Source organism: Emydura macquarii, unplaced genomic scaffold (assembly GCF_026122565.2).
Source record: "Emydura macquarii macquarii isolate MOO-44397 ecotype Brisbane River unplaced genomic scaffold, CSIRO-AGI_Emac_v2 contig_2768, whole genome shotgun sequence".
Lineage (NCBI taxonomy): Eukaryota > Metazoa > Chordata > Testudines > Chelidae > Emydura > Emydura macquarii.
In genome coordinates this window covers 36,781,251-36,801,316 of record NW_027132905.1, presented here as the reverse complement: position 1 = coordinate 36,801,316, position 20,066 = coordinate 36,781,251, and the positions used below count along the sequence as shown (strand labels likewise).

The following is a 20,066-nucleotide window of genomic DNA, read 5'->3' as shown; positions in this document are numbered from 1 at the left end:
GGCAGGTTCCAGGGGCCTGGCTCCACACGTGCTACGCGCCCGGCCTTGTGCAGGCGTGCGCGACGTGTGGGCAGCTCGCGTGGGTGTTTCTCGGGAAGTCCCCTGGGCCCCCCCCGAGTCAGCAGCGCCCGGAACTGCCCACGCCGCGCCGCAGACCGAGCGAAACCCGCGGGAGCCCGGGCCTGCTCCCTGGGGCGCACGGGGCTGGGGGATTCCGCCTGGGAGGGAGAGTTTGCCCCGGCTCCCCGCTGCAGCGTCCCCGGCCCCGGCCGAGGCCCGAGCTGCTGTCCAGGGTGCTGAGCCAGAGCCCCGCACGTCTCCGGTACCTGCCCAGCCGGGAGCCGGCTCCGTCCGAGCCCCCAGCCCCATCAGCCGCTCGGAGTCTGGGATGGGAGGGGGGGCTCTGCGCCCAGCCGGGACCGGGACACCCGCGCGCCGTGGGCACCCCGGGATTAGCTGGGCCCAGCCGGTCTCTGCCGGGGCTCAGCCGCTTCCCACGCCGCTGTGAAGCGGAGCTTCTAACACAGCCACCTGCTGCCCCGCAGGAGACGGGCCGGGAGGCTGCTGGGGCCGAGCCCGCCCCCGCATCCCCAGAGCCCGGGGCCCGCCGTCTTGCTGGTGGGGTGGACAGCTCCGGCTCAGCGAGCGGTCGGAGGATGCCAAGCGCCGTATTTAACTGCCACCAATGAGCCAGGCCTCCCCCGCCGCTTGAACGCACAGCAGAGACGGCAACCGCTCCAGCAACTGCCCTTCAGTAGCCGGCGGCGGTTCCCTTATCGCCTGCCTGCTATGGACTCCGCTCTTGGGACACCCTCGCTTGACGGTCTCTTAGGTGGTGCCAGCCATGGTCGACTGTCCGTGGGGGAAAGGAAAGGGCCTTTGGTTTGCGCTGCGCTGCTGCTGTTGAAGACCCATCCCCTTTCTTTTAAAGACACAGCCAGGCTGATACACTGGCTGGGGGAGAAGAGAAGAGTAAAGACAGAAAAGGCAGCATCTGTCTTCATGTCTTTCTGTCTAGCTGCTGGAAAATCATAGGCCCAGCACATGGTCATGTCAGCCCTTGGCAGACTTTCACAGACTGTTACATTTGAAGGCCAGACGGGACCATTGCGCTCATCCAGTCTGACCTTCTGTGTAAAACAGGACCCAAGAGAATTCCTAGAGCAAATCTTTTAGAAAAACATCCAGTCTTGATTTAAAATTAGTCAGTGATGGAGAATAATGATGAATTGCTCACACTATGAACAAGTTACACCTTATTTCTGGTCTGTATTTGTTCTAGCTCCAACTTTCAGCCATTGGATTGTGCGATGCCTGTCTCTGTTAGATTGAAGAGTCCATATTAAATATTTGTTCCCTGGGTAGGTACATGCAGAAAATAAACGAGTCACCCATGAACCTTTTCTTTGTTAAGCTACATAGATGGAGCACTTTGAGTCTATCACTACCAGGCATGTTTTCTAACCATTCTCATGGCCCTTCTCTGAACACTCTCAAATTTATCAACATCCTTCTTGAACTGTAGACACCTGACCTGGACTTTGAATTCCAGCAGCAGTCACCCGGGTGCCAAATACAGAGGGAAAATGATCTCTCTGCTCCATGTGGAGATTCCCCTGTTTATGAATCCCAAGATTGCATTAGCTCTTTTGACAATAGAGTCACAGTGTCAGATACAGCTGATTGTCCACCATGACCCTGAAATCTTTTTCAGAGTCTCTGCTTCCCAGGATAGAGTTGTTATCCAAATAACAAATATCACTGGATCTTTTTCAGGGGATAAGGCAACAAGCCACGTTTATTGTGAATACAGAAATTTGGTAAATAGTATCAATAAAAAAAAGCATCAACACTGTAACAACATCAACCTTATTCTTTACTTAGTGAAATAGTATCAATAATGTAAATACTAGGAAAACAGTATCAACATTGTATCAATACTACAATTACAGAGATTCTTCTTAATAAAATATACTTCATTGACACATGTTTCAAATGGTACTTTCATTCACACTCACACACACTGACAGGCATACACAGACAGGGAGACAGACAAACATACATAGGGATCTCACAGATGTTATAGTTACCAGCCTCTTGGTGCTCGTGGTAGTCACTGGCCAGGTGACTGTAGCACGAGGGTGAGGAGCAAGGTTCTGCCGATACGCACCGGTACTCCTGGCTGGTGTGGTGATGTAGACCCCGAACCTCCAGCCTTCATCTTTCTGTCCCATTTTATAGGGAAAAGACCCCATGTAAGTCTATGGGTTTTTGCTCTGTCATGCTGCATCTGCATTTGGTGTGATCCTTAATCACCCACATTGTTTCAAGTCTGATCAGATTTTGTTCTTTGAAGTGGGCTGACTCCAAAGTTATCAGGGTGGGCTCCTCTTCAGCCAGTTGAGTGATAAAAGTTATTATCTTTGCTCCTTTCTTCTTCCCTCAAATGTTTTAGGTGAGGCTGGTGTTTTCTTTGTTTCGACATCCCTTACTCAGACCAATTGTTCAATCACTCTCCCTGTCTATACCCACCTCAGTTGCTCAGCCATTCACACTTCAATCACTCAGTACCAACTCCTAGCTGAAGAATTCACATATTATTTTTAAAGCAAACATTATTTCATTTTTGCCAGTGTCTTTCACAATTAGGTAGGTATATTACATTTCACAGTGTGGCTTTTTATACTTAAAATAGGGTTTTTACAAATATATTGAAAGAGGGTAAAATTAACAGATAAAATAGTCAGTGGAGTGGTTTTACAAACAATCTTAAAACAAATAGAATTATAGAAAGTAAAGACAGACGTGAATTATTGTGCAGTAAATGGATATTTTAAAAAGACTGAAGTGAACTTTTAAAAGGGTAGAACAATAAGAGTCAGTTGAGGTTTTAATGTTTGATTAAAGTTACAAAGTGTCAGGTTGAAGTTCCTCTTGGTAGGAGGGGGGGGGGCGGTGTTTGTGGCTCTGTTCTTTCACGTATTTCCTGCAAACAGGATTGGGCTAACAGAGTTCCCCATCGTGTAACTATGGCCTGCGTTCTTTGTTCCTAGATGTATACATTGACATTCAGTTGCATATTGTTTGCTTGTGTCCAGTTTATTAAGTGATCCAGATCGCTCTCAATTAGTGACCTGTCCTCTTCATTATTTGCCATACCTCCAATTTTTGTGTCATCTGTAAACTTCATTAGTGAGGATTTTATGTTTCCTTCCAGATCATTGGTAAAGAGATTAAATTGTGTGGGGCCAAGAACCAATTCCTGTGGCACTGCCCTGGAAACAGACACACTGGATGGTGATTCTCCATATACAATTACATTCTGAGACCTATCAGTGAGCGAGATTTTAATCTGTGTAATGTGCACCGTGTTAATTATATATTGTTCTAGTTTTCTAATCAAAATGTCATGTAGCACCAAGTTAAATGCCTTACAAAAGTCTAAGTATATTACAGCAACACTATTACCTTTATCAACCCAACCTGTGATCTCATTTAAAAAATAAGTTACCAAGTTAGTTTTATGGGATCTATTTTCTGTTGGACATCAGCTATCCCTTGATATGAGGATGATGTTCCCGAGGGGGAACGTCACTGATGAGACTTAAGATGGCTGAGGAGTCCAATTTGTGCTTGACATGTTTTTTTCACATATGTGGCTTGGAGAGAGCCGGGATGCTGTGCACTTTCCTTCCTCCTCTGCTTCCTGAGCAGCCTTGTGAGCAAGGCGATTTTCTTCAGAACGGGGTAAGGCTTGGTGTACAATGTGATGCCATTGCAGTCTATTTCCGGCCAGCTCTTCCCAATGCATGGGGTCAGTGCCTCTCTTCTCAAGATATACTTTCAGGGTGTCCTTGTAGCATTTCCTCTATCCCCCATGAGTCCTCTTACCATGATCAAGTTGTGAAAAGAGGACCATGTTGATTTGCATTAATTATATTATCCTTGTTTAGTTCATTAGTAATCAAGTCCCATACTAGCTACTCCATTATTTTGGCCAGGATCATTACCAGGCTGACAGGACTATAATTATCCAGGTCATACAGTTTACCCTTTTAAAAAATTGGCATGACATTAGCTTTCTTCCAGTATTCTGGAACGTCCCCAACGTTGAAACATGAACATTAATGGTCCAGAGCACTCCTCAACTGGGTCTTTTACAACTCTTGATTACAAGTTATCTGGACTGTCTGATTTAAAACTGTCAGCTTCTGTTTAACATCCTCCAGTGATACTAGTGGAATGAAAAGAACGTTATCATCCACATATGATGAGGCTGCACCATCGGTTTTTTCCTCCCAAGTACAGAACAGAAATATTTATTGAACATATCTCACTTTTCTGCATTATTATTGATAATTGTACCATTTCCATCTAGTAACACACCAGTACTAGTCTCTGGATTCTTTGTGTTCCTTATATATTTTTAAAACGCCACATTGTCCTTAGCTCTACTGGCCATAGATTTCTTCTTGTGTCCCTTGGCTTCCCTTATTCATGTTTTACATTTCCTAACTTGTGATTTATATTCATTACTATCACCTTCCCTTTTCTCCCACTTCTTATATATTATTTTTCACACCAGTGTTGGGTTGTTGAAGGTATTAAATTTAGCTTGCCTTTCCATTCACATGCTCGAAAGGTGGAGCTGTATTGACTGGCTAAGCCAGCCTTTTATGGCACAGAAAATGGAAAATAGGAAAGAGCAGAAGTATGGTGCGGAAGGGGAATGGACACGTCAAAGGGACTCACATCCAAGTGCTGTTCAGGTTTTGCTCAGCCCAATGGAAGGGTGATGTCATCTGGTTTCCTCTCTCTGGCCAGGAATCTTTGGGAATCAGGACAATTAATTCTCAGTGGTGTGATGGCAGGTCCCAGGGTATAGTGGCAGCCATGCCAGGGCTTATTATTATAAACCCTGGTATAAAAGGCAGAGCTGACCTGTGTCCCTTTCACCTCGAGGCCTTGCTCTGCTCAGCAGAGCTTTGTGTGCAGGGAGCTGGAGACACGTGTCTCTGCAGAGTCAAAGCTTTACTCTGGTTTCCTGCCTCACTAGCCCCAGACAGTGCAGGGGCTGTGGTGGAGCCTGGGGGGAGGCAAAAGCAGTGCTGGGTGTTCCTGAGTGAGAGGGGCAGAGGCATTTTCCTGTGCCCTGCCCCACCAGCCCGGCAGTGTGCACTAAGGTCCCCCGACCCCTTGGTGCTGGGCGGGGGCCTTTGGCTGGGGACTGCACAGAAGCATCCAGACACGGACTTTCTGGACTCCTGGTGCATGTGTAGGGACTGGGGGAGACCAGCTCCAGAGATCTGAGTCACTCTGTTGCCCAGACGGCCCAGTTCTGAATCTCAGGCCAGAGAGGGCCTCTAGCTTCAGTCTTTGCTTGTCCTCCCCCTGCATTAACCGTTTCTGTGGGATTCAACCCTTGCTCTTCCCCTAGCATGGATCTTCCCCATGGGACATGCCCAAGATGCCGGGCTTCCTGCTCCATTCTTTTCTGAAACTCACCGTGCGCCCATCAGCGGGGAGACTGCGTTTGCATCTAAGAGCTTCCAGAGCTGAAATCTGCGCTGCACACCTGCCCCTTCAGCATGCCTGGTGAGCTAGTCACCTCCTGGGACTTGCACAAGAGGGTGCGGCGGCGGGGGACACCTGGAAGGGGGGAGGAGGGGGAGCACCCAGTCGGATTTTATGGCCTCTGGTCCAGCTTGCTGCACTCAGGGGCTCTCCATGTGCAGCGGGGCCAGTGGTGAGTTGGAAGCAGCCCTTTGCTGCTCTCTGCCTGGGCAGCACTGGCTGGACAAAGACTTTCAGTTACTCACTTTCTTTGCCTTTTCCCAGCCCTCCCATCACAGCCCCTCTCTCCGCACAGGGCCTGGCAGAGCCCAGGCCATCGAGCGTCCCGCACCAGCAGGGCCTGAGCGGGGCCGGACAGTTCCCCACTCTGATGCCAGGACCAGACGGACAGGGCAGCTTCACTTGTCTCCTTCCTCTGCCGTCCCAGCTCCCCACGGGTGCTGGTCCCGGGCTGCAAGCAGGGCCCGTGCAACCACGAGGCAAACTGGGCCGTCGCCTAGAGCGGCAACATTTGGGAGGGGAGGATGGCAAAAAACGGAATGGACTATTCATGAACCTGTGTAAGTAAAGACCAGGTTTCAGCCGTGGGAATGAAAGGTCAAGGAGGTCAAGGAGAAGGCCCGGCCGCCATCCTGATACTGCCCGTTCCTGCACAGCACCACTGTGATTAGAAATGCAGGGTCTTTATTCACACTAATGCGCAATCTTCATCTTCCAAAGTTAATGGGGGGGGACCCGCAAGGCTGAAGGTTCACCTAGGGCCCTAACGCGCTTCCCCCCAGCTCCGGCTGCCGGGGGAGGGCTCAGGGCACCGCCTTGGCAGCAGCTCTGGGCACTGAGGATACCACAGCGGGGTCCCTGGGCTGGGGGCCGGGCCTCTCTCAGAGCCGGGCACAGGGCGGGGCGCACAGGGCTGGGGGATTCCGCCGGGGAGGGACAATTTGCCCCGGCTCCCCGCTGCAGCGTCCCCCGGCCCCGGCCGAGCCCCGAGCTGCTGTCCAGGGTGCTGAGCCGGGGCCCCGCACGTGTCCGGGACCTGCCCAGCGGGGAGAGCCCGGCCCCGTCAGCCGCTTGGAGTCCGGCCCCGCTGAGCGAGGGAGGGGGGTGGGGGCGGGGGCTCTGCGCCCAGCCGGGACCGGGGCACCCGCGCGCCGTGGGCACCCCGGGATTAGCTGGGCCCAGCCGGTCTCTGCCGGGGCTCAGCCGCTTCCCACGCCGCTGTGTAGCGGAGCTTCAAACACAGCCACCTGCAGGAGCCGGGCCGGGAGGCTGCCCCCGCCCAGAGCTGGGTGTGTGTGGGGCAGGCAGGGCCGGGCACTGGGCTCTGCAGGTGAGAGGGTGGGGCCGGAGCCTAGGGGGGGTGGCGACGGGGGCAGTATCGTGTCCCCAGCCCCATTGCCCTGCCCTATAGGGCACCTACCCAATTGCCCAGGGCTGAGCCCTGCCCGGCTGCAGCCTCACTGAAATGCCCCACTGCTCCGGGCTGGCCCCTGCCTTCTTTGCCCGGGTGGGTCAGGGTCTGGTGCCTGGTGCTCCCGGAGTGCCATAGCCAATGTGGCACCGTCCAGCCCAGCACTGCCCAGTGCAGCAGCTAATCCTGAGCGCAGCAGGGAGCCCCGGGGCCAGGCTGCGTGTGCAGGTCAGCGGGCTGCTCCCGCGGGCACTGTCTTGACTGGGGTCCCTGCCCCATGGCGCTCACACGTGGGCCCAATCCCCGCACAGGTAGGGCTGGTGGGCGGGGGGGGGGGTGCACCTGGGTGGGTGTGGGCACGTTGTGTGTATTCTCGGGATGGCACTGGTGGTGTTGGGCTTGGGGGGTTGGTTGTTGGCGGTGTGTTGTGTGAGGGGTTGTTGCTGGGTGGGTCTCCTAGGGTGCACACACTGGTACGGGGGTGTGGGTTGTGGGAAGGTGTGTGGGGAACCCTAGGGTGAGAAGGGCCGAGGAGAGCAAGGGTTGTCTAGTCTAACCCCCTGCCAAGCTGCAGGATTCTTTTCCTGTGTCCTTCCTGCCCTGCCCCTTCCCCCTCACCTCTTCCCACCCTGTACTGGGCTGGGCCCCACCTGTGCTCTCCCTGGGTCATTTCCCCACCCCAGAAGCAGAGGGTAACTGACCAGCTTCTGACAGGCCAGGAACCATTCAAGTCTCAGCTGCCTGCTGGAGACCGGATCTGACCCCAACACTACCGTGTGCCGTGGAAGAACAAGACGACCCTGCCAGGGCAGCGGCAGAGACGTCGCTGTACCAGGGAGGGGCGGTTTGAGATAACCCACCAGCAGGGCCAACTCTGGAGTGGCATATCCCCAGCCTGAAGGCTAGGTGGTGTGTACGTGCTGCACCAGCACCACTGTAGCAGTATAATGTGCAGTTTTAGGTGGAGCTGAGGAAGAGTCCATCGGCAGTAATTCGGAGAGAGCTGGGGGTGGGGAGCTAGGCACTGGGGGTCACTCAAGCAATCAGAGCAGGGTCACCAGCTTTCTGGTTTACTTTCAAGTGGTTCAGGGCAGTTCAGTTCTAAATCCCGAGCCTGAAGGACGTTGGTTAATCCATGTGTATCCCATATGTGCTCATTACTGCACCCTGGTCGAGCCTTTTCTTGGGGAGGAGGGCAAGAGAGGCAGGGAGAACAGGCCCAGGCCATTGTTGTACAAGGCTCAGATGGGTCCCTTGGGTCAGTGATAGACGCTGGGCCAGGCCAATCACTCGGAGCTGGTTTCTGTATAGCTTCTCCTCTACCCAGACACTTTTGCAGCAGTCCCCATACTCAGGGCCCATCTGCTGATCCTGACGCATGTTAGAAGCTCTGGTTCAGGTGAGGAGCCCCCTTGGCTTTCTGTGAATAAGGGCCAGAAGCTTGAGCAAGGGTTGCCAGGTCCTGCCCTTATTCCATTGATTTTGCATGTTGACCCAAACCGGGAGGCTGGTTTTATAGGTGGACACATAAGGGGGTGACTTTTGGAACTGGTGTTACAGGCGACTAGCGTGCGGTGATCACTGCTTATTATGCAACTTTCAGAGAGGTGCATTTACACCTCTATAGTATACATACTATACAGACCAGTGCCTTTTCCAGGTATGTCTAGATGTGACCTTTCATGTGTTATGGTCATGGTATAAACTTCAGGGAAGAATTCAGCACCTGCCTTATCCTGCGCCCGCCCAAGGGATATGCCCAAGGACTCAAAGGTACATGCTCACCCTGGAATCTCACACCCCATCAGTGTGTCTGGATGACACCTATCATCTAATGGGAGTCACACCAGGCGATCCCAGGAAGAAGAGAGCCCTGTGTATTTATTCCCACCAGACAAGTGCCTCTGCAGAGTCCTCCAAACTCCAATCTCTGCAGCTGCTGCTGGGAACACTGCCACAAGCCCATTTCCTGCACCTGGAGTTTCTGATGCCCTCATCCATATTAGAACAGCATCCCCATGGCTATTATTTCTGCTCAGTAAATGGAGATGATGATCTATCAATCCTGTATAACTATGTAGCCTCCGTGCCCACTGGTTCTAGGATTTCGGGGAAAGACAGAGCTAGGAAAGGTGTTCTTTCCAGCTGTATGTTGGGAAAAGCTGTGACTTGTCCCCGAGGGTTCTGTGAACCTTTGCAATTGTCTCATTAGTTCTGTATGACTATGTAACATGAGGAAAAGATTGTACGTTGTGTACTGATGTCTTCCACGCAGGCAGGTGTGTGTCCCTTGAGTTACAATGCTGCTCACCAGGCCGGGACCAGTCTTTTGGCCTAACACTGGCTTCTCACAGCCCTGCATCACTCAGCTGTGCTTTGTTGACCAAATATTACGTGTGTCTGTTTATGTAAAAAGCAAATGGCCGGTGGCCGAGAGCCTGATCTGGTGGAGACAGGACTCTGGATTCTATTCCTGCCTGCCCCTGCCCCCTTGTATGACCCTGATTAGGGTTTCCCCCCATGCCTCAGTTAACCCATCTGCAGAAAAGTTATAGTACTCCTTCCCTGCCACCCAGGAGGGTTGTGTGCCTGGGCTGGGACCGTACGGGACGCACGTTCATCCCCAGCTAATGCCAGGTTCTAGTCTGTATGGTTCTGGCACTGGCCCCCACTCACTCCCTCATCTTAGAACTGCACCTGCAAGAAGCCCTTGATTCTCTTCTGCATCCTCCCAGCACTACCTGCCACTGTTCCCACAGTCAGCAGGACACTGCCCTGCTGGCTCTGCACCTCTCTGGATAGTGGCATTGAGTATACGACAATCCAAACCACCCTCTCCCGCAGTGTTGCTGTAGCCCTGGCTCTTCTGGGTGTGGGTTGCCATGTTTCAGGGTAAAACCACCAGAGCAAGAATGAGCACCCCCTCAGGGGGGGTGAGGCAGGGTTCAGATACTAGTCCCTGTGGCTGGAGTTCGACCATGGTGTTTTTAACACACCCTGGAGGCCAGGACTAGCTCAGGGAGCAGCCACAGAACAAGCCACTGGGCTAGCGCAGCCTTGAGACTTCCCAGTGTGGCCTGTGGCTGCCCTTAACAGAATGTGGAAGTGCAGCCAGAAAGTCTCACCCTCACAGGACTCCATCCTGACCCAGAATGTGCTTGTGCCTTCAAGGTGAACAGCTCTGCAAGGGGCTCCAGTGTTGGCAACCTAGGTTGTGGCCCCAGGATGGTGGCAAGTGGCCAGAGCCTCCTTTGGCTGTGGGAAGGACGGGCATGTTAGGCTCATCGCAGACAGAGTCAGGCCCAGATAAAGTAACAGGCACTATTGGCTGGTGCCAAGGGCCAAAGGTCCTGGGGGCCCTGCATTAAATGTCTAGCCCTCATGCTTTGAATAGGCACTTGGAAATGTGGCGCGTATGTCAGAAACACACCACCATCTGCCCAGGCAGCAGGGAGCCTGAGACAACTGCACCGAGAGGAGACGCTTGGCCCAGCGTAACTGACACAAAAGCAATGTCTCATGGGGAGAGCAGCTGAAGTGCAACTAATGCAGCCATGTCTGCCTGGGTCTGCAGAGAGACTGGGACAGTTGCTCTGAGAGAGGAAGTTGACCCATGCATCTCAATGGACTCCAAGTCCCATAGCTGGAGCAGGGCTTGCCAAGCCCACCCCAGCTGCAGGTTCTGTATGTGGCAGGAGGGGAGGAGCGCAGTGGGTCTCTTTCCCAGCAGACACCCCACAGTTGGAGTAAGCACTGGGCACCCACTGCAGCCCCCCTTTCCTCTGCAGTGGAAGGCTGAGGGGGGCTTGAGGCTGCCTCTGGGAAAAGATAGGGGCTCCCTGCTGCTGCCCTGAGCTTTCTGGGAAGGCAGGGGGACTCTGTCCTCATCACACCAGGGGGAGTCTAGGACCCCGGATTGCCTTATTCCAACCCTGGTCCTCTTGAGGCCTGGAGATCATGCAAGCAGCTGCCTTCGGCCTGGTGATGGTGTCGTGGAGGCTCATCCTTCATTGGGTTTTCAGTTATTGTTTGTGCTTCAAAAGTACAAAACGTAAATCTGAGCAATGCCCCGGGCTGGTTGTTGAGTTCACACCTACCTGCAGTGTCCAATCCACCTCTCTACCCCCCACACACACACTGGGCAGGAGAAGGGCCAGCAGAGCTGCTGCAGGGGCCAGGAAGAGGCTGCTTTGACAGAAGCTTTCAAGACCCCCCAGCTGGAGGGCTTCTGGGGAGTCACTTCCTTCCAGGGGCTCCGCTACCTGCCCGGGCTGCTCCCTTTTATGGAGCCTTTTCGGTGACAGATCCTCAGCAGAGACCCCAGACCCCCAGGGGTTGTTTATTTTTCCTTTCGCTCTTCAGACCTTCCTGCTACGTCTCCGGCCATGACAGACTCAGCCTCTGTTTTCAAGAGCAATCATGGACTTAGATAAACTTGGGCTAAAAATGTGAGCTCAGCCGTTCTCTGCAAAGCTAAATGTTTGCGAGTGTCACAGGCCACTGGCGTGGGGACAGCTGGGGTGTTCCTGGGGGCCGACTCTGCTTTAATCTGTGTGTTCTCATAGATCCCAGTGCAGCCGCCTGCCCCCGGCAGCCAGTCAGTGACTCAGATGATGGGATGATAGGGGATAGACCAGAGAGGCAAATGCCATTGAGTGGCCCATCTGCCACCCCAACTGCCTGAATGAGAGACAGACTGACAGCCACTGCCTGCCACTTTGCGGGATTCAGAGGGGGCTGGAAGGTGAAGGTACAGCCATAGTCTGAACACAAAGTGACATCAGCAGAAGTCAGTGACATGGTCCAATGGGCTAACCTGTACTTTGGGTAGGAAAATCATCTCATTCACACCCTTCTGTGGCTGGAGCTGGGGATTTCACATTTGGTACGTTCATGCCTGAGATTTACTCCTTTTCTTTTGTCTCTGTATGGATTTCAAGCGTTTTATTGCATGTTTGGCGGGACAGCAGGTGAGCTTGAGAGGAAACGTAAGGACGGCCAGACTGGGTCAGACCAATGGTCCGTCTAGCCCAGGATCCTGTCTTCCAGCAGTGGCCGGTGCCAGGTGCTTCAGAGGGAACGAACAGAACAGGGCAATTATCAAGTGATCCACTCACAACACTGACACCTCCTTCTACCCAATCAGCCCTGACCAACCAAGACACGACCAGGAAAAGCACCAAAGACTCTGTGGAGTCCAGAAGGGACTTGGCTATTGCTATCAGTATTACAGGGAAGGTGCTCAGATACTCCGCTGATGGGCAGGTTGGAGGGATGGAGAGACAGACATTCAGGTATGCTTGGCCAGAGCACAGTGTCAGTTGGCCGTGGTGTGTTCTTCTAGCCGGCCGTGCTATTTCTGCCTCAAGAAAAATGTGGGTGACGCCAGCTCTAATGGTGCCAGCTCCACTCAGCACCTGACCTCCAGAGGATGCAGATTTACACAATGGTCAGGGATGCTTGTGGATGGGGAAAATGGGGCTTTGGTTTCCTACCAGACTGATCCCTACAATGGTCACCAAGTTAGCACAAAGATGGGCAGCTAGGAGGAAAAGCCCTGAGCCCCTGTCACGCTCACTTCTCCTCGAGTTTTCAGTCGTCTGGTGGTTAGCACCATCTTGTGGCGGAAGCATTCAATGGCTACATCTCAGAGCTGTAAAGCTGAGCTGCCATATCACTGGTGTGGTTCGGAGCAGACTGTGCGTGCTGCCGGCCTAGCAGGGAGAGTGGTCAAATATGTTCCTCTAAAACATACAAGCAAAGGTTCATTAGAGGCATGATGGAGGCAAGATCCAGGGGCCTCAGCACAGGGAAAGCCTCTATTTCCGTGTCCCCAGATGGGAAGGGAAGGCCAGCTTGGCAATGAAAGGGTCTGGGGCTGAAAGTTAGAAAGAGTGAAGTAATAATGATCAGCTGATGCTCTTCAGCCTGGTGCTTTAATGTCAGGGACTCCTGGCCAGAGGTTTAACCAGCAGGGCCCCGTGCTCCGGGCCTGCCTCTTTCGTTCCACATGACATTTAAGCAGTGCCAGGGGCTGCTCCAGACTCTGCAGCTCACCTCTGTGTTGGATCTGGTCTGTGCTTGCGAGGTGAACATCCTGCTCCTGACCGAATGACAGGGGGATCGCCAAGGCCAGCTCAGCACTTAGAGATGCCCAACAAAGGCCTGCAGGCTTCCCCGGAGTGACTCTGAGAGGTCATGCCTCGCAGCTGGACTCTGCTCTCTGCCAAGCCAAGCCAGGCGCTGCCAGTCCTGGGCAGGACAGCTCCACAGCCAGGACCTCTCCCTCATATCCCATGGGCGGTGCAGTGACCATCTTCTCCATCCTCTGTGGGGTCTTTGCCATGGCCAGCATCATCACCTCGCTCTGCACAGACTGCTGGCAGGTAACATGCACTTTGGTGTCCTTTCTGTCCCATTGGGTAAGGGAAACACCGCTGGGCGATGAAGACCTCTGCGCTGAGGAGGACTGCGTGACAGGCGGGAATGCAGCATTCCTCAGCTAGTTGCCCTGGGTCGCAGTGTCTGGGAAATCCCCGGAGCAGCATGAAACACCCCACCTGACAGACCCAGCGCCTGCCCTGCCACCTCCACCAAAGAAGAGCTGTGTGTTGTTCTAGTCTAGTCAGGTTCCCGGGCGGGGCCCAGCGCCATGGTATCTGAGCAGTTCTCTCGCTCTCTTGATAGTTTGAAGAATGGCTACTCAGGATCTACACAGTCCCTGGCTTGGTTAATGAAACGGAGCTCTCTGAACACGAGCAGGGGCTGAATGATGCTTCACTCCAGCCGGAGTTACTGACCGAGCTCTGACGCCGGGTACTGAGCTCTTCGGAAAACTGACTCCACTTGGGGGTGCTAAGCCTCGAACTCTGGGCCCTTGCGAGCCAATTATAATTACTGAACAGAGCTGAAGGGTTTTGCTGATGCTTAGCCATAAACAGAGCCTGTTGCTTCCCAGAGAGCACGGCATCTCTCTAACACACGCACAGGCACTAGAGAAGGCCCAGGGGGAGGCCAGGGTCTGAGGACGGTAGAGGAGAGGGCTGGGATAAAAGCAGGCTGTCTCCTACGATGTGTGTGAGAACATGATGGAATAGTCAAGGCAATGGAGGAGATGGAGTTAAACTCTCCGCCAGATGCTAAGTGTGAAGCCTCATGACTTGCACCTTCTCCCACCTCAGATTAACAGCAAAGGCTCCGTTGTTCTGAGCACCCGGTGTCGTGGCCTCTGGAGAGAATGCGTCTGGGACAAGTTTGTGAAGATCTGGACCTGTGACATTTTCAGCTCATACCTGAATCCGCATCCAGGTAACGGAACGAGCCGGGTGGGGTCGGGGTGCTGCAGTTGTCCTGAGGCCGATGTATCATAACACAACAGATGGTACTGAAAACTCTCCGGCCTAAGGACTTAGATCACTCACTAACTAGCAGGGATAGGATGAGACCTTCCTGGTGGACAGGTTATCCCACACCTGGTTCTGTGGGGCTCTGGCACCTTCCTCGGAGTACCTGGCACCTTCAGAGCCCAGGTATTGGACTAGAGGGGCCTTGGGTCTGAGCCAGGCTGTTCCTGTGTTCCTATCAACTGCAGCTGCCCTGGTGCTTTGGGCTCACCTTCACGAAGGTCAGAGGGCTGCAGAATACAAAGTTCTACACATAAACCTTCATTCTAGAGTCAGGGAAACCTTTCCAGAGCCTCCTGACCTTGGGGCCCTTCCCGTCAGCCCACTGTCCCACTCCTGAAAGCTCACGGCCATATTCCTTTGGAGGGGCATGTTCTGCGTGAGGGACCCGGAGCTGGGGAGAGAGGCAGGAGGGCACAGCGCCCCACTGACTGCTCGCCCTTCCTGTGGCTAGGTGGCACTGCGAGACACAGGCAAAGCACTGAACGGGGAGGGGGCGGGAGCACCTACCGAGAACGACTTGGCTGGACTTTGCACTCGAAAGGCAGGAAGCAGAAGTCGACTGACGAGGCTGCCAGCCTCGAGGGATCTCTTAGCTAGATCCTGGTTACACCTGGGCAGGTGGCATAATCGCGTGTGCCCGGCCAGCTCCCAGTGACTCCAGCAGGAGACACTTGAGTGCAAAGGCAGAGCGGGGCTGTGAGCACTTCTCTGTGTTCCTGGCTCATCTGTGCTGTGCCCAGCTTCACTGATAACTCCTCTTAAAGCCTTCCAGCTGCACAACTCCTTACGTCCACCCTATGGCCCGTGCTCCAGCTGCCCCAGCTCTACAGCCCAGCAGGAAACTTCAAAATGTTGACACCCTCCTCCCCGATCGAAACAATGTCCACAAAAATGTCCACCCATTTTTTTCCCATTTTTTGAATGTTTCATTCAGTCCATCAGTGTCCATCAGATGATAACAGTCACCACTGATCTGCAATGGGGTCACACTGGTGACCAGCACCAGAGCCCATTACCACCCTTCGCATCCTCCATCTTCTGCTGGTACAGCCCTAAATCCAGGAACACACCCACTCGCCCCATGTCTCTGGACAGACAGTCACTCTCCTGCTCATGGTTTGTTTGCTTCTTTTTATAAGCTGCAATTGTTCTCACAAGGACGCTGCTGGTCGTTTCCAGCATTGCTAGTGCTGGTGCATTTCTCTGCCTGCTGTTGGGATTTAAATATTTCAGCTACTGTCAGGAGCCTCTGGCTAAACGACACTGTCTCCGCCTGGCTGCAGGACTCTTCTTCCTCGCAGGTATGTTCTCCCCAGAGCTCAAAAATAAGCAATGTTCAAACAAAAGAACTCCCTCCAGAAGATGCCATCCCACATGTTGAAGGCTGGGAGACTGAAAGGTCATGCAAACTCAGTCAGCTAGGGAAGACCCCACACGCATGCAAACATACTCACGCACACGTGTATGCCTGCACATGCACCTGGTGTCTGGGGATTAGAGATGGTCAGGAAATGATTTGGTTTTTTCCCCCATGAAAAATTTCAATTTTTGGCAAACATTTTCTATGACAAATGTTGGGTTTTGATGGAAAAAACAAGAACTTTCCCTTTTCAGTTTCCAAAAACAAAACAAATATTAAAAAAAATCAAAATATTTTAATTGAAAATGCTATATATAGCTATCTCGGGGGGGGGGGGGGGGAGAGATTTGCAAACAAAGGTTGCTTTTGCCCAAACTCCCTTGCTTGATGGAAAAACTGTTCATGGAAAACATTTCAGCCAGCTCTGTGGGGGACTCCCTGAAAATGCCCAGTGAAGACCCCCTGGCATCATTCTGAAGAGCCCCTTTGGCACATTGGCCTGGGGACGGGGCAGTGTGAAATGCCCGGTTCAGAGTTCTGTGGCTACAAGAGACAGGAATGCCTTCTTCTGAACTGAGATTTCATTCTATTCCTAGGTGACTAGATTACATGCTGCTTCCCATCCCCTCAGCCAGCTAGAAAAGCAAATCTCAAATACTATGCCCTCACGAAACAAACCAAGCCTGGAATGACCGTCGCCCCTTCCTAAATAACACATAGCAGGATGGCAGTTATAGGGCCCTTCACAGAGACGCAGGAGTGTTCTACTGCCTTAGCCTGCAGCTGGAACAGCTGTGTCCTATTAGCTCAGCCCTGGGCATATGAAGGTTTGAGCCTCTCTCTCTTTGCAGCAGAGGGACGTAGGAGCAGGAACAGTGGGGTCCTGCAGGGAGCAGCACAACGACTAGCCCCACTTGGGCACAAGATCGGACAGGACATCTATGTTTGTTGTTATTAAAGTTTGATTATGAAGGAAACCCCAGGAAGTGCCACTGTGCATGTGTGTAGGGGGAAGCTGGGCCGTGTGTGCCTCTGTGTGCACATGCATGAGTGTGGGGTAACCATGTTAGGAGCAAGGTGGAATGCCACTGGCTTACAAACATCGTAAGAAAAAGATGGAGCTCCTGAGACATATTTCTAAACGATCCTTTATGACAAGAGCTGAGGGAGCTGGTGAGTGTCTCATCTTTTCCCCCTCTACCCTTTGGAAAGCCCCACATAGGCCCAGCACACACCAAGATCTACCCGAGCACACAATGAACCACGGCAGCAGAGAGGAGATTTCACTCCCGGGGTCTATCCCATGCGTGCGGGAATCACCGAGTTCTTTGCTTTGTTTCAGGCATTTCAACCTCTGTTGGTGTCATAAGATTCTGCGTGTACGTCTACTCCATGCACCAGTACGAGGTACTGTCACAGGAGTCACTGTTAGTTATTTGCTGAGCTCCCCCTGGTGCACTGGGCACTTTGCATATAGGTGAGAAAGCAGAGACCCTGCCCAGGAGCTTACAGTCGAGGTTCAACCTGGACGAGGTGATCCAGATACATAGGCGCTGCAGTTGCCCTAGGAATAATGGTGCATTGGCCCTTTTGAACGGCTCCTGTGAAGCTGTCCCACCCGTCTCTTTGACGAAGGAGCTGGTTTTTGACTAACAGCCATTTTGGTTTGGTTTTGTCAGCGAGAGAGCATCTGGGAGGCACCTAGAGACCCCATGCAGGTCCCCTCCTATCAGAGTAGGGGGCAGACTGGGAAGCATTACTGACGCTGCTCCTCAGGAGAGAGCCCTAGAAATCCAGGCTCACTCTATTAAACATGGCGCAATCGTCGTGTGGTGCATTTCTATCTCCTTGGGGCCACCCTATGCTCCCCTTTATGCCCCTGCACCTCCAGCGAGCTTACTAGGGCTGCGTGTATGTAACAGTGCAGAATTTGGCCCTCCAAGAGTTCCTCAAATTATCATGCATGACAACAAACCACCACACTGGTAAAATGCTCCCTCAGCAAATCTGACCCTCCTCAGGACCTGGAGTTCTACCCGGGCAGACGTTTTCGCTGTGGTAGCTTTAACAATAGATGTCATTCACCACTTTCATACTGAAGCCAATGGAGTGCCCCCAGGGTGAACATGACACAGTTTCTGTTGGTCACACTCAGTTGTCTTGGCATTTTGCTTTTGTTTTACAGATGTCGCTCAAAATCCCAGGATTCCCAAGCTTTGAGTATGGTTACTCCCTATGGATGGCTGTGGGGGGCAGCCTGGGGGCTATTGTTGCAGCTGGCACATTGTGCTCTGAGGTCCTGTTTGAGAAAGATCCCAGGGCAAATGCAACAAAGGAAGTGATTGGGAGTGGGCGCGCTGCTGGCATGGACATTGTGCGTGTGTGTACGTACGTGTGAGCAGGAAGAGATCTCGTCTGGGACATCAGCAGTATCACAGGCAGTCACAGATTTAGTGGGATGATGCAGGATTTTATACTTGAAACACGTTTGTTAAAATGCACGTTTGAGGGCAGATTCTGTGTCCCGTGTGCACCCTAAATTCCCCTGGATTCCCTTCATGGACTCACAGGAGAGTTCCTGGATGCAGCACCTAACCCAGTCATTATCATAGTCCCTCAGGCTTCGTGACATCACGTCAGCAGAGATGGTGCATCTGTAATGCTCAGTGTTCCTGCACTTGGGTCTCAGGGAGATCTCTGGGCCACACCAGCCTGGGAATCTCTCATTTTGAGTATTCTCAGCTCAGCCGTTTCACTGACATTGCAGCAAATACTTGGGATGAGAAAGGAACGACTCCATCATATTTCAACTTGGCTGTATTATTTTTCTTGCATCTCTCCACTTGGAGCTTTGCCCCCATTTAGGCCTTGACAAGAGCTGGTCAGGACAGGGGAGGAACTGAACAATTCTGGAAACTTACATTCAAAGACAAATAGCTCCCTCAGTGTGTTCTTGTTGCAGACAATGGAAGTTTTGCAATCAAGTTAAATGAGAATGGGGCTGAGGCCCCAGTGTTTAGGCCCCAATTCACCAAAGCATCTACATATCTGCTTCACTTTAAGCAAAGTTAGTATCTTCAGCGAAGCATTTAAGCGCATGACTAACTTCAAGCATGTGCTTAAGTCCCATTGATGTCAATGAGAATTCCCTGCCCAGACTGCTTGCAGGATTCAGACCAATAATTCTTATTTACCAACTTCACAAACATATTGTAACTAGTCATTGCAGTCACTCTGTGGAGTGTCCTCGCCAGGCCAAGAAAGGCCATTTTGAGAGAGGCAGGGAAACGGCTGCTAAATTGGCCTAGAGTTATTCAGCCAGATGGTGTTAGACACATGGCGCTGTGTGCGAAAAGGCTGTGAGACTTGCTTTGTGAGAGTTTCTCAGATGCTGTTCCCAAGGATTAGGCTAAAGTAAGGGGTAAAATTGATGTGTATCTCTGCTAGATGTCTGGAAATGTTTTTGATATCTAAGGCCGGGAGGCATAGGCAGTGCAACTATTCCCGGCTCATGGGATTCAGATATTACTTTGCTGCTTTGGCCTGTTTTTCATGCATTAAATAAGAAGTCAAAATAAAGTGTGAGTCCAGGCAGGTAAAAGCTGCCCATTCATTAGGGTTGTCATATGGCAAAGACAATATGATGTGAATACTCTGTCCATGGTGCCCAATATGTAATTTCTTGCAATAAAATTCCCTGTGTTTTAGCCTTTTAACAGCTCATTTTCTATATTGCTTTTGGAAGTTTTTCCCTACTTGGCACTGATGAGACTTCAGCTGGAGTCCTGTGCTGTTCTGGGCACCGCACTTAAAGAAAGATGTGGACAAATTGGAGAGAGTACCCCGCAGAACAAGAAAAATGATAAAAGGTTTAGAAAACTGGACCTATGAGGAAAGGTTAAAAAAACTGGGCATGGTTAGTCTTGAGAAAAGACTGACGGATGGGGGCAGGGGCCTGATAACAGTCTTTGAATATGTTAAGGGCTATTATAAAGAGGATGGTGATCAGTTGTTCTCAGTGTCCACTGAAGGATAAATTATAATCAGCTTAATCTGCAGCAAAAGAGATTTAAGTTCGATATTAGGAAAAACTTCGTAACTCTGAGGATAGTTCAGCTCTGGAACAGGCTTCCAAGGGAGGCTGCGGAATCCCTGTCAATGGAGGTTTTCCCTCCCAACATTACATTTCTCTGATACACACTGCTGTCTGTGGGTGGAGACTGGGACGATAGAGGATCGCATGGTGATATACCTTGTTTAAAGCAAGTGTAATGCAAAGCATGGCGGCTAGTCCTGGGCACGGTGGGGAGCGCTT

The 20,066-nt window shown here is 52.1% G+C and overlaps 2 protein-coding genes across 2 annotated transcripts in view; one reads left to right on the top strand and one right to left on the bottom strand.

The window, feature by feature from the left end:
- RPL22 (ribosomal protein L22) overlaps positions 1 to 20,066 on the bottom strand; it is a 382,415-nt gene that overhangs the window by 274,837 nt on the left and 87,512 nt on the right. The window lies entirely within an intron of this gene.
- Positions 13,282 to 18,149, top strand: LOC137165481 (claudin-16-like). Its single transcript, XM_067566772.1, has 5 exons — positions 13,282 to 13,371; positions 14,167 to 14,293; positions 15,531 to 15,692; positions 17,094 to 17,158; positions 17,937 to 18,149. Exons 1-5 carry the CDS (start codon positions 13,282 to 13,284, stop codon positions 18,147 to 18,149), a joined length of 657 nt encoding a protein of 218 aa, XP_067422873.1.